Source organism: Cuculus canorus, chromosome 8 (assembly GCF_017976375.1).
Source record: "Cuculus canorus isolate bCucCan1 chromosome 8, bCucCan1.pri, whole genome shotgun sequence".
Lineage (NCBI taxonomy): Eukaryota > Metazoa > Chordata > Aves > Cuculiformes > Cuculidae > Cuculus > Cuculus canorus.
In genome coordinates, this window is record NC_071408.1 from 32,466,654 (window position 1) to 32,479,236 (window position 12,583).

The following is a 12,583-nucleotide window of genomic DNA, read 5'->3' on the forward strand; positions in this document are numbered from 1 at the left end:
CAGAATGGGTTGCGTTGGAAGGGACCTTAAAGCCCATTCAGTTCCAACCCCTTGCCAAGAGGAAGGACACCTCCCACTGGACCAGGCTGCTGCAAGCCCCATCCAACCTGGCCTTTTGTTTTTATGCTTGGGTTAATCTAATGAACCTCCACTTCAGAAATGGGAAGAACTGAGACTTCTGTGATTTGAGAACCCTAGATAGCAAATTCTAACTTCCTGAATTACGCTCATACGGAGATAGCCTGAACACTTCTAAAACTTTACACTAAATGGTAGAAACGCATCCACAACTTTACACTTATCTGCATGGGAATCACAGTGCCGCAAACCTTCCCTTAAAGGGTTACTAACACTTTACAATGAAAAGGAAAAGCTATGAAATAATGAAAACAAATTATTTTCTTGGCAAACAAGCAGGAAGGTCAACTCCCTCCTTGCCGAGGTCGAAGCGATCAGCCCGAGCTCATTTCCGTCAAGAAAGAGAAAAACCAGAGGGATTCCCCTTTGGCAGCATCAGGAGGAAATAACAGGTTTTCTCCTTCCTGACTGGAACACGAAGAGGTTCTCCTCCACTCCACCTCTATGGAAACGCCAATGGCTACGCTGCCGTGTTTCACAGCTCTGCAGCTCCCAGGTTCAGCCTATCCCTGCAACTACCCTCAAACATGAACGCATTTATCTTTGCTCCCAGAAGCCTCTTATTCCAGCCTCTCCGCACTGCCTAGTCCCCAAAACCGAGAAACTTGGCTAACTTTAGATCAGCATCTCAGCGTGTCTTTTTCTTCCAAGAAACTAGCAGCAAATACTCTTTTTTCTTCAGAAAAATGTTTTAACAGCAACTCAGATGGATACAGTTGAATTAAACCCCTCCATACATCTCATAATAGTTGTTCTAGAACAGAAAAGGACAAATGGTTTGAACATTATGTCTTCTCTATAGCCCATTTTTACCAGCTCCTTTCCCCAGCCAAGGGGCGAGAGATTATTCAATAGGGTTTTTCCAACTGCAATCTTTTCTTGGACTTCACAGCCTGTTGCCTTCAGGTCTGCCTTGTATGTGCACGCTGCGCAGTACACAGATCTCCCCGAAGGCGTTCTCCACACTGTGCATACGTGTACATAAACATTATGTTCCTAAAGACAGGACAGTTCCTCTCTGGTCCCTAGGAGAAACTGTGGGCTGGAGCAAACTGCAAGATCTGTTGTGGAAAGAGCATTTCAAAGAATCATGGAATGGTCTGGGTTGGAAGAGACATCAAAGACCATCCAGTTCCAACCCCACTGCCATGGGCAGGGACACCTCCCACTGGATCAGGGGCTCCAAGTCCCATCCAACCTGGCCTTGAAGACCTCCAACAACAGGGCAGCCACCACTTCCCTGGGCAACCTGGGCCAGGGCCTCCCCACTCATCCTGAAGAATTTCCTCCTAATATCTAATCTGAATCTTCCCCCTTCCAATTTAAAACCATTCCCCCTCCTCCTGTCATTTCATGCCCTTGGTAAAAGTCCCTCTTCAGGTTTCCTGGAGCCCCTTTCAGTACTAGAAGCTGCTTGAAGTTCTCCCTGGAGCCTTCTCTTCTCCAGGCTGAACAACCCCAACTCTCTCAGTCTGTCCTCATAGCAGAGGTGCTCCAGCCCTGGGATCATCTTTGTGGCCTCCTCTGGACTAGGTCAAACAGGTCCAACCATGCACGTGTACATAAATAAACAATACTCTGTACATCAATACAGGCCAGTTCCTCTCTGGTCCCTACGAGAGACGACAGGATGGAGCAAATGGCAAGACTTCTTCTCAGAACAGTCCTTCCTAGCTGCACACTTCTCGAGAGAGAGGAGAAAACCTGCCTACATATAGCTGGGCACATTGCTTCCATGCTTCAAGCCCAGTTAGGATGCAGAGAAGAGGCTGCTATGTATGGTTTAGAACTTGGGGTCTGCCTACCTGCTTTGCAAATATGAGGGGCTGAAGATCTGCTTATAGAACACCACCTGGTGACTGGACAGGACTGAAGGTACTGGCTGAAGGCAACACTGACAATTTTATCATTGTCTCATCCTCCACCTCTTTATGGACTCACATATTCCTCCTCCAGGTGTGGTCTGGAACTAACTCACCACAACACAGATGGCAGAATTTCGGAGCAGAGGCTATAATTTCTAATAAATCTTTGTGGAACAGACATCTCAGCAACTCTTTAGCTGGGACACTCCAGAAACCCTAACGCAATCCCATTCATTATAAACCAGTTCATCCAAAAGAATTCAGGAGGGGTTACAAAACACTGGATTGTTACTTTAAAAAACAGGCGCCTGCTGGTTCCTAAAGGAATTTCTTTCAGGAAAAAGAAAAGAACAATTGCTCAAGATAGTGAGATGGACAAATTCTGTTCTTTTTTGGAATCATCCCAATGATCTTCTCAAAGGTCAAGTAATTGTAATCAGACATCATAAACATTTTAGCTATGCACGCTACAGATTCAGACCATACATACTCAGCAATGCCCAGCTTTCTGCTTTTCATCTGTGTTGTGTAATACAGCATTTCAATGAAAACCCAAATGAGATAGGAAGGAAAAGTGACTGCTTTTTACAGCAAAAGCCATGTATCCAGGCATCTGGACCACAAAGATGATCCCAGGGCTGGAGCACCTCTGCTATGAGGACAGGCTGAGAGAGTTGGGGTTGTTCAGCCTGGAGAAGAGAAGGCTCCAGGGAGACCTGAGAGCAGCTTCCAGTGCTGAAAGGGGCTCCAGGAAAGCTGAGGAGGGGCTTTTTCCAAGGGCCTGGAGTGACAGGAGGAGGGGGAATGGCTTTAAACTGGAAGGAGGAAGATTTAGATTAGACATTAGGAAGGAATTCTTCAGGATGAGTGGGGAGGCCCTGGCCCAGGTTGCCCAGAGCAGTGGTGGCTGCCCCACGGCCTGGAGGAGTTCCAGGCCAGGTTGGACGGGGCTTGAAGCATTCTGATGCATTGGCAGGTGTCCCTGCCCATGGTAGTGGGGTTGGAACTGGATGATCTTTAAAGGTCCCTTCCAAACCAAATCACTCTACGATTCCACAATCTGTTGCTCTCCAACCCTTCTGTCAGCAGACTGATGTTCAGACAAAGAAGCAGCATGTAAAAAATGACGGTGAAATGGCTGGAAAACTAGAAAGCCTGAAATGACCAACAAGAGACAAAGTATTCTGTAAGAATAGCTGAAGGTTTAATAAAAAAAACCCACAAAACAAAACCCAACACTCTGGGAAAAAACAGCAGCAAGTATGAACACACAGGAGCGCTGTGTTTAAGGAACAGCCTGCAGCCCAAGTTCTATTTCCCCTTGAACAAGACAAAGTCACCCGGGCCTGACTGCAGTTGTGCGGTGAAGAATGACTATTGTAAGCCAGCTCTCTGCTTTTGTAAAGCTGGCAGAGCTGCTTTTGTGCCAGCTGCTGCGAGCGAGAGAGGAGGAATGTATTCTACTGTCAATCTTCTGCTGGCATCGCTTAAAGCCAGCTTGGGGTCTGTTCCAACTTATGCCAAGGCCAGCGGTTCAGCCAGGGATTTGTATCCTTAATTCCTGTCTCATGTATACACCACGTAGTGCACAAATGTGAAGAGAAACGGCTTCCTGAGACAGCCTAGAGAATCTTAAATAAACCACCCTGCACTTTTCAACTCTGACAGCAAATGAAGCAGTATTTCTGAAAAGAGGTGGTAATACGATGATAAAAAGAACTGATCCACGCACAACATTAAGAGCAGTGATTTTTTTTTTTAAGCTAGTGAATTACATTTGAAAAGCAGCATGCAAAAACCGCAAGCTCTGTTGGTTTTACATAGAATCAGGGAATGGTTTGGGTTGTAAGGGACCTCAAAGCCCATCCAGTTCCATCCCTCTGCCATGGGCAGGGACACCTCCCACCGGATCGGGGGCTCCAAGCCCCATCCAACCTTTGACACTACCTCCAATGTATTTAAATATAACAGGTTTCAATAATCTTAACCCGCTGACAAAACAGATATCTAACAGATGCCATTAAAGCAGTAAAGGTCCCTTCCAACTCAAAACATTGTACGATTTTATGAATGATAGGAAGATAAACAATCCAATATAGACATATTCAAAATTATTTGGTTCCATTATATTTCTATGACTCTCTGAATTCCAAGATGATTTTCTAGAAGTCTGTTAGTGTTATTGTACACACTGACAAGAACTTGCTTCGTCTTCCTGCATCTATGACTGTGACTCCTCTGACCTACTAATGTGATCTAACCCTTAGTTATTTAGAAACAATAGACTACAAAAGAAAATTCGCTTTGAGCGCAGAATGCAGTCATCCAAGGAAATAACTCTCATTTCTGCCAGTTGATCTTGAGACAGGGAAGTCCTCCAAAATTACTAACATCATCCAGCCTTCTGGGAAGCAACTGCGCTGGATCGGTTAAAGTAAAATAAGCATTCACCACCATAAAGCAATGGCATTTAAGAGAGAAGAACCTCTGATACTTATTTAGAAGATTTGCTTCCCTGTGGTCCACAAGAATGAAGTGGCAAACATGCCAGTATTCTCATGTGCACCGGCCAATGTCACAATGCTTTTGGGATTTTCAGCTTTCTGAGGAAGTAAAGCATTAGCTGCATCAGTACCAACGTGAAAAACAATGCTTATAGCTGATTCCATACGCATCCCCTGTATGGTGTGGCAGTTTTACGACAGGAAAGCTATAGGACACAGTCTGGTATTGCTTAACACTCCAGTTCCTTGAAGATGATGGTCCACTGAAAGCAGTGGGCTTCGCAAAGCTTTTAAGGCCAACCAGACTGAATTTTCCAAACACCGAAATATTCTGTCAGGAGAGGTTTAGATGAGATCTTAGGAAGAAATGTTTTGCTGTGAGGGTGGGGAGGCCCTGACCGAGGCTGCCCATAGCAGTGGGGGCTGCCCCATCCCTGGAGGGGTTCCAGGCCAGGTTGGATGGGGCTTGGAGCCCCTGATCCGGTGGGAGGTGTCCCTGCCCATGGCAGGGGGTGGGACTGGATGGGCTTGAAGGTCCCTTCCAACCCAAACCATTCTATGATTCCGTGGCAGTTATCTCTCTTGAAGAAATAGACAATCGCATACTATTAGGATAAGTAAATAAAATTTTCATTAAATATCTGTAGTTACCAAAAAAAAACCCCAAACCCCAACCATTCTGACCAATAACTTATTTGTAACAAATATCAAGAGTCTGTTGGATTAAATTTAGGACTTCTTTTCTTGGGGGGTTGGTTTGGTGGGATTTTTTGTCACATAAAGCCTAATAAGGCAATTCTAAGGAAAGAAGAAGGTGTATTTCCCAAAGCAGATTGTATAATTTGGCAGTTGCATCTTTCCTTAGTGGAAAAAGCAATACTCTTACCATATGAAGTCACTTTGAAGGCATCCCAAATAAAGGACTGAAGACAGTCAGGACACTAATTTATCCCGAAGAAAGAAAAAGACTACTTTATAAAAGAACGCAGACTGTAAAAATCATCCAAGAGGCAGCAGTTAAACCTTTCTTGGAATAGTTACAGCCAAGGAGAGAACGGACACCAACCACGACCTCAATATTGCATAACAGGTGATAGAGGCGAGTACCACCAAACGGAAAACTATTCTAACTCTTTCAAAGGTGGATTTTTTCCAAACCAAGGTTTTAAAGGAAGAAGAGAGTTGTGTAACACTTGTTTTTTCAAACTCTCCTTCATAAGATTCCTTATAAACTGCAGTTAACGAGAAGAGAATCAAGAATCATGGAACGCGTTGGGTTGGAAAGGATCTTTGAAGCCCATCCAGTCCAACCCCTCTGCAGAAGCAGGGACATCTTCAACTCAGAGCCCTGTCCATCCTGACCTTGAACATTCACAAGGAGAAGGCATCCATCACCTCTCTGGACAACCTGGGCTAGTGTCTTAACACCTGCATCATAAAAATATGTCTCCCTTATATCCAGTCTAAATCTCCCTTCTTCTAGTTTAAAACCACTGCTTTGTCCTATCACAACAGGCCCCGCTAAAAAGTTTTTCCCTATCTTTCTTTCAAGTCCCCTTTCAGTACTGAAATATGCTCTTCCCAGAGCTGGAGAACCTCTGCTGTGAGGACAGGCTGAGAGAGTTGGGGTTGTTCAGCCTGGAGAAGAGAAGGCTCTGGGGAGACCTTATAGTGGTCTTCAAGTACCTGAAGGGGGTACAGGAAAGCTGGGGAAGGGCTTTTTCCAAGGGCCTGGAGTGACAGGAGCATAGGAAATGGCTTTAAATTGGAAGGGGAAGATTTCAATTACACATTAGGAAGAAATTCTTCACGATGAGAGTGGTGAGGCCCTGGCCCAGGGTGCCCAGAGCAGTGGTGGCTGCCCCATCCCTGGAGGGGTTCCAGGCCAGGTTGGATGGGGCTTGGAGCCCCTGATCCCGTGGGAGGTGTCCCTGCCCATGGCAGGGAGTGGGACTGGGTGATCTTTAAGGTCCCTACAACCCAAACCATTCTAAGATGCTATCAATCTTGCAATCTGGTTTTAGAGAAGACAGAAAGAAGAGCTTATCACAAAGTTCTCTAAGAACTGTCACCACTGATGACAAAAGGCACCCAGCAGGAAGAAGCAAGCACTGTGTCGTTTGGCAGCTACCCACGATATCTGCACACCAGGGGATTTACCCAGCTGCCGTCTGAAGTTCTGCAGAACTCCTGTGAGGAAGCAGCAATCTGTACTACATGGCTAATCTGTATTTCTGGAGAAAGAATACAAGGAAAACCAAAAAATTTAAAGCATTCTGCAAAGGACCTTCAAACTAAGAAGCCTATTTGCTGTGAAACACAGAAAACAGCCCAAACTAAACCACAAACTCCTGTTTCATAAACAATTGCAGGAAATACTAAAACCCTTCTGCTACATACTCATCTGAAAACTAGAAGACTAACATTTTAAAACCCATAATAATCCTGCTTAGATGTTCTCTGAAACACCATTGTGCTTCCTCAATAATACGTAATTATAAGTATGAAAAGTATGTTTTTCAAAAGCTTCTGCTAAGCCTAAAACCAACAGCAGATTCAACAATGTGTATTTACAGCCTTTCTATTATCTAGGGCTGGTGGAGAAGGAATGTTTCTGGTGGGCAAAGGGGAAGTTTTGGATAACACAACATTGATGTAGACTCATACGCATTCGCAGACTGCACCAATCCTTCTCCTCCAGTCTGTGCAAAGTGACAGAAGAGGATTTTGCCATGCAGGAACAGCCTGAAGTCCCACAGAATGAGGTGGCACAGGATGGGGAATGACTCTGAGCTAAGAGTGGGGCTCAAGGCTAAGCAAACCAGCAGCTAACGGCTCCCCGTTAAAGAAACGTGGATAGAGACACGTGAGAGTGCTCCATCTGCACTCAGCTCTTAGACCACACCGAACACCACGAAGCAGCCAGCTGATCCTGTTTAGAGTTGCAAGTGCTTCCATTGCAGTTCCAGGTATTGATTTATGGAATGAGAGCCATAAACTTCAAATTAATTTACCTGGCAGGGAGCCAAATGGAGAACAAATCAAAATAAATAATCTTTACTTATAGAATCATAGAATGGTTCTGGTTGGAAGGGAACTTAAAGATCATTCATGTTCCACTCCCTGCCATGGGAAGGGACACCTCCCACTGGATCAGGCGCTACAAGTCCCACCCAACCTGGCCTGGAACCCCTCCAGGGATGGGGCAGCCACCACTGCTCTGGGCAACCTGGGCCAGGGCCTCCCCACCCTCACAGTAGAACATTTCTTCCTAAGATCTCAACTCCATCTTCCCTGCTTCAGCTGAAAACAATTCCCCCTCATCCTATCCCTGCACTCCCTGATCCAGAGCCCCTCCCCAGCTTTCCTGGAATCCCTTTCAGCACTGGAAGCTGCTCTAAGGTCTCCCCGGAGCCTTCTCTTCTGCGAGGCAAATACAGCAAGATTTTCAATTCCCTCACAGAGCCTTTGTCACGACAACTACGCTGGCGTAATGCGCTCAGAGTGCCTGCTGGCAGAGACACAGCTTACGTCAACAGAAGATGCTTTTCTGCTGACACAGCAGTCCCATCATGTCAAACAAACTTTGTTCTTTCCTTTCAGAAGTGGAGTTTTCTTTCAATATGCCGCTTCCTCGACCCGCCTGCACTGCCACCGCTGGGCCCGCTCCACCAACTGGCATGAAAAGATTCACACAACTTCCAAGCGAGGAGTTGCATTCTTCGAGTCAAACCACTTTTCTATTTTAACTTTCTACAGTTCTTTTTAAACTTCACATTCACTAAGTGGGATAAATACTAATTACTGTGGTTTTAATATAAAGTAACAAAACTGATTCTGGGAGCACAGATAAGGCTCAAAATTCAGGATATTTACGTGTAGCCCAACTCCTGACATAGTCCTAAAAAGCTTCATGATAAAGGATTCTCTCTCAACAAGTCTGTGAGCTGAGGAAACGTTATGCAGGTCTCAGAAGAGGAAAATGCTTAAGTACCAAAAGAAACTGGTGAGCACAAGAGATGTTCCATTGCAACATTAGACTGGTTTCTTTCCCGAGCTTTGTATGCAACTCACATACCCTACTTCAGAAGATGAAAAGGTGAACTTCACCTGCTGCTACAAAAGCAATTTCTTCTTCCGATGTAAAAAAAGCAAGATGAAAAGCCGAGCACTAAAACACAAGTGTATGAATGAAAAAAATATAAATAAATATCTAACATAATTGCCTGAATATTCCTTTCCAGTCACAAACTAAAGGCTACTGAACGTATTTTCGGGTTTTACTGCATTAACTTGGGTTAATTACTTGAGGAAGGGACAGGCTGCTCATGAGTCCCACCATTACAAGATGAACAGAAGAGTCTGTTAAAAACATTTGATAAGTGGGACATGGTTTCTGTTCTTGTTTCCCAGAGTTAAGCCCTAGAAGGGCTTCTTCATGCGGGTGCAGCAGTGCATCCAGGCTGCATGACTGAAGTGCCTGCGCTGAACGAACACTGGAAGATATGGCAGAAAGACAGAAAGCGAACTGAGCAAACTTCACCTGCCCTGTGCTTCCACCACGAGCTTTCCAGGGTAGCTCACAATACCAGTTTTCCTAAAGTTTCTCCATAAACATCCAGAATGTGGCTATTCTGGAAGTAAATGGAAATCAGTAAAGACACGTCACTTAAAACTACCTGGTTTCTAACTGACAACTCTGATGGCAAATGTTCCAACCAGATTCCAAAAAATGATTGCAAAGAGAGGAAAACAAATGAAAACCATCAAGAGTTCAGGGCTTTAATTTTGAAGTATGTTCCGTATTTTTGAACAGTACTTACTAGGAAAAAAATAAAGCACAAACAGAAAGTTCAGTTATCACTGAAGTTTTTCAATGTAACTTCCCCCCCCCCAAAAGTATTACTTACAGCGTGTTTTTTACAGTTGTTACGTTTGAAGAAGAGAATGTACTTGAAGAACCCTAACAGGGAATCACTGGTCAACCACAACAAGCTCTGATACGATCTTATCGCTATCTACAGCCACCTGAGAGGAGGTTGTAGTGAGGTCGGGGTTGGTCTCCTCTCCCTTGTAGCCAGTGACAGGACAAGTGGAAATGGCCTCAAGATGCACCAAGCAAGGATTAGGTTGGATTTTAGGAGTAATTTCTTTACTGAAAGGGCTGTCAAACATTGGAAGGGGCCCAGGGAGGTGGTGGAGTCACCACCCCTAGAGGTGTTTAAAAGACAAGTAGATGTTGTACTTGGAGATGTGGTCTAGTGGTAGACTTAGCAGAGCTGGATCAATGGTCAGACCCAATGATCTTAAAGGTCTTTCCCAATTGAATCCATTTTATGATTCTATGAAGCTGCTTCATATCCTTTGCAGTAACAATGACAATGACGTGAGCATTCAAAATGGTATTTATACCAAGAAAAACAATTTCTTTAATTTGGAATTTCAAGATTATCGTCTATTCTGGAAACAAAGACAACAATTCTGCACATGTAATTCTGAAGACTTCAAAGCCCACACCCAGAAATATGGTACCATGAAGTGGTGAGCAGTAAATCTGAGAAAGATGCATTACTTCAAATGCAGTGACAGGAAGCTGCTAAGTAGGCTAAGTTTTATGTAGTGATTTCAAAAGACAGCTCTCCTCAATTACCATTTCAACTCCATTGGGGAGGTTAACGTATCCACAGAGGAATTTGCAGAAGGGAATGGATGTCTACGTTTCTGCTGGTCAATACAATAAGTCAACATTTTAACATCAACCTGTCTTTGCTGCAGGACTGGACTGAGCTGAAGGAGTTCAGGTATGGGGACACTCACTATTCCAACGTAGCTGTGAGTGCCCTCACTTCATAAATCGTCCAAGTCACCTGGATCTACCACTCAGTTAATGACACAGAAATTTCAGTGTTGACACATTAAAAGACAAAGAAATACCATTTTTGTCGAATCATTTTTAAAATGACTGGGAATTACTCGCTGCATTTTAATTCATGAGATTACGCAATCTCCATTCGTAATGCTATAGACTGAGAATCATGTTATTTCTTTTTGCTATTTTTAATTGATAAGCACACAAAGTGAAGAAGAACCACCTCACCTGACAGAGTTTTGCCTCCTGTTTTCTATTTTCATTAAGATCTGTATGTCTGACTGAGGAGCCGCTGCATAAATCTTTAACCTGAAGAAAAAGAAAATGCAACAGAGATGAAGGAACAGTGCCGTACAATGACTTTTCTTATTGTCCATACAATATGGACATCCTTTGCACCTCAACAGCCAGAATTATGTATTTCTTCATGAAGACAACAATTTGCCACATACCAAGCGTTTCCGATAAACAAGGGCTATAATTACTAGTATGCTTTTCTAATTACTCTAAAGAAAAGCTTCACTGTCATGCCTGCTGAGGTTAATTATTGTTACATTTTTTAGGATTACAGTTGCTTTGTTTCATTTTTATGCCACAGTCTTAATCTGTTCCTGGTTTAAACGTGGTGGCTGTCCTCCAGGGTTAGTTCATTGCTGAATATTACTATGCCCCATCCCTGGAGGGGTTCCAGGCCAGGTTGGATGGGGCTTGGAGCCCCTGATCCAGTGGGAGGTGTCCCTGCCCATGGCAGGGGGTGGAACGGGATAGGCTTTGAGGGCCCTTCCAACACAAACCATTCCATGATTTTATGTACTGCAGGCAGGGAACTCAGCTCTGCATGCTGACAGCATGGTTGGTTGAAGCCATCTATTCAGAACTGTTCCCTTCTTTTATTAGTGCATTAGATAAAGCAGGTTAGAAAAGTTATTTCATACATACCTTTGACAAACCACAGGATCTGACTCCACTGGATCGATGTACGGCTTAAGGATATCAGTGAGAGTTCTATCGTCAGGCACCCTTTCACCAAAGATAAAAATCAAATACGTAAGGCACAGTTCATCATGTACACAGAAATCTCTCACCTGAGTCATTTGGAAGCAGCTGTATGTTCGCACGCTACAGTGGCACAACCGAGCACTTTACAGGAGGCTCATAAATGCGTATGGATACAGCACAGATAATTCACAGCTTTATCTCAGTTTCAACACTGGGACTTCACTGGCATCTACGTGGAGTAAACAGATGCGTATCTCTGGTTTCTAACCCCGAAGGTGGAACACGGTGTTCCTACAGCCCTGGAAGCAGCCAAGGGCATACTCCTCATCCCCCTTCAGGCTAGGAAAAAGGGAGAAGGATGTGTCAACAAAAGCTTATTTTTCGGCCATTGCAAAACGCGCTTGTGGGTTTTCCTGCAAGCGAACAATGCAAGTGTTTCAGCCTATAGGAAGGTCACCTCCAGTGCGCAGGCGAGGAGGAATGGCAAATCTGGTTGAACGTCTGCTCCACGAGAACAGAATACATTAGGTGTATGGGATATTGCTATGAGAATATACAAAGTGCTCTGTTCACACAGAAAAAAGGACTAGCAAGCACATTTTGCCTGATTTGAAAAGCCTGTTAGCTTTCAAAAAGGCTACGGAACTTCAAGCTTTCAAAGGGGAAAGGACTACACAACTTTAAGCATTTTGTTCCATTTAAATACCGTTTTAATTAAGACTAAAAATAACATTCGCGTTTACCTTGTATAACAGAAATAAGTAAGAACTGATCAAAACATTTTGCAGTTCTACTTCAGCAGACTAACGTAAACTTTATAAAACCCTGTTTTTCAAACTCTGTACCGTTTTGAAGTGTATTCGGCGTGACTATGAGGAAACACGAGCTTCAAATGCCAGTAGAACTTGTCCTCCCTGAAAAGAAAAAGAAAGGTATATTTTTAATGTTAGCTGGTAAGCACTGCGTTGTTTTCTAACCATAAATCTTGGTAGCTTTAGGCAAGAGTGCAGTAGAAAATATATAGTCAATATTTTGAACAGCGTTTTCAAACACTAAAACGGGCATATGGAGAAGCTGAGATGCACTTTGCTCTGGTTTAGGGTTTTACACTCATGACAAATAGCAAAAGTTGGGAAGAGGAAGGAGAGGACCATTTAGAAACCAGAGGCCAGACGTTTATGTGAAGCATACGAATATCTAATGCATTC

General features: G+C 43.9%; 1 protein-coding gene across 1 annotated transcript in view; it reads right to left on the reverse strand.

Annotated features, from left to right (window-relative positions):
- The window catches only part of ZNHIT6 (zinc finger HIT-type containing 6), a 33,701-nt gene that overhangs the window by 9,305 nt on the left and 11,813 nt on the right, over positions 1-12,583 (reverse strand). Inside the window, exons 6-8 of the mRNA XM_054073787.1 lie at positions 12,221-12,289; positions 11,316-11,396; positions 10,605-10,685 (exon numbers count right to left, since the gene is read on the reverse strand). Of these exons, the coding sequence (XP_053929762.1) occupies positions 10,605-10,685; positions 11,316-11,396; positions 12,221-12,289 (231 nt within the window). The remainder of the gene's footprint in view (positions 1-10,604; positions 10,686-11,315; positions 11,397-12,220; positions 12,290-12,583) is intronic.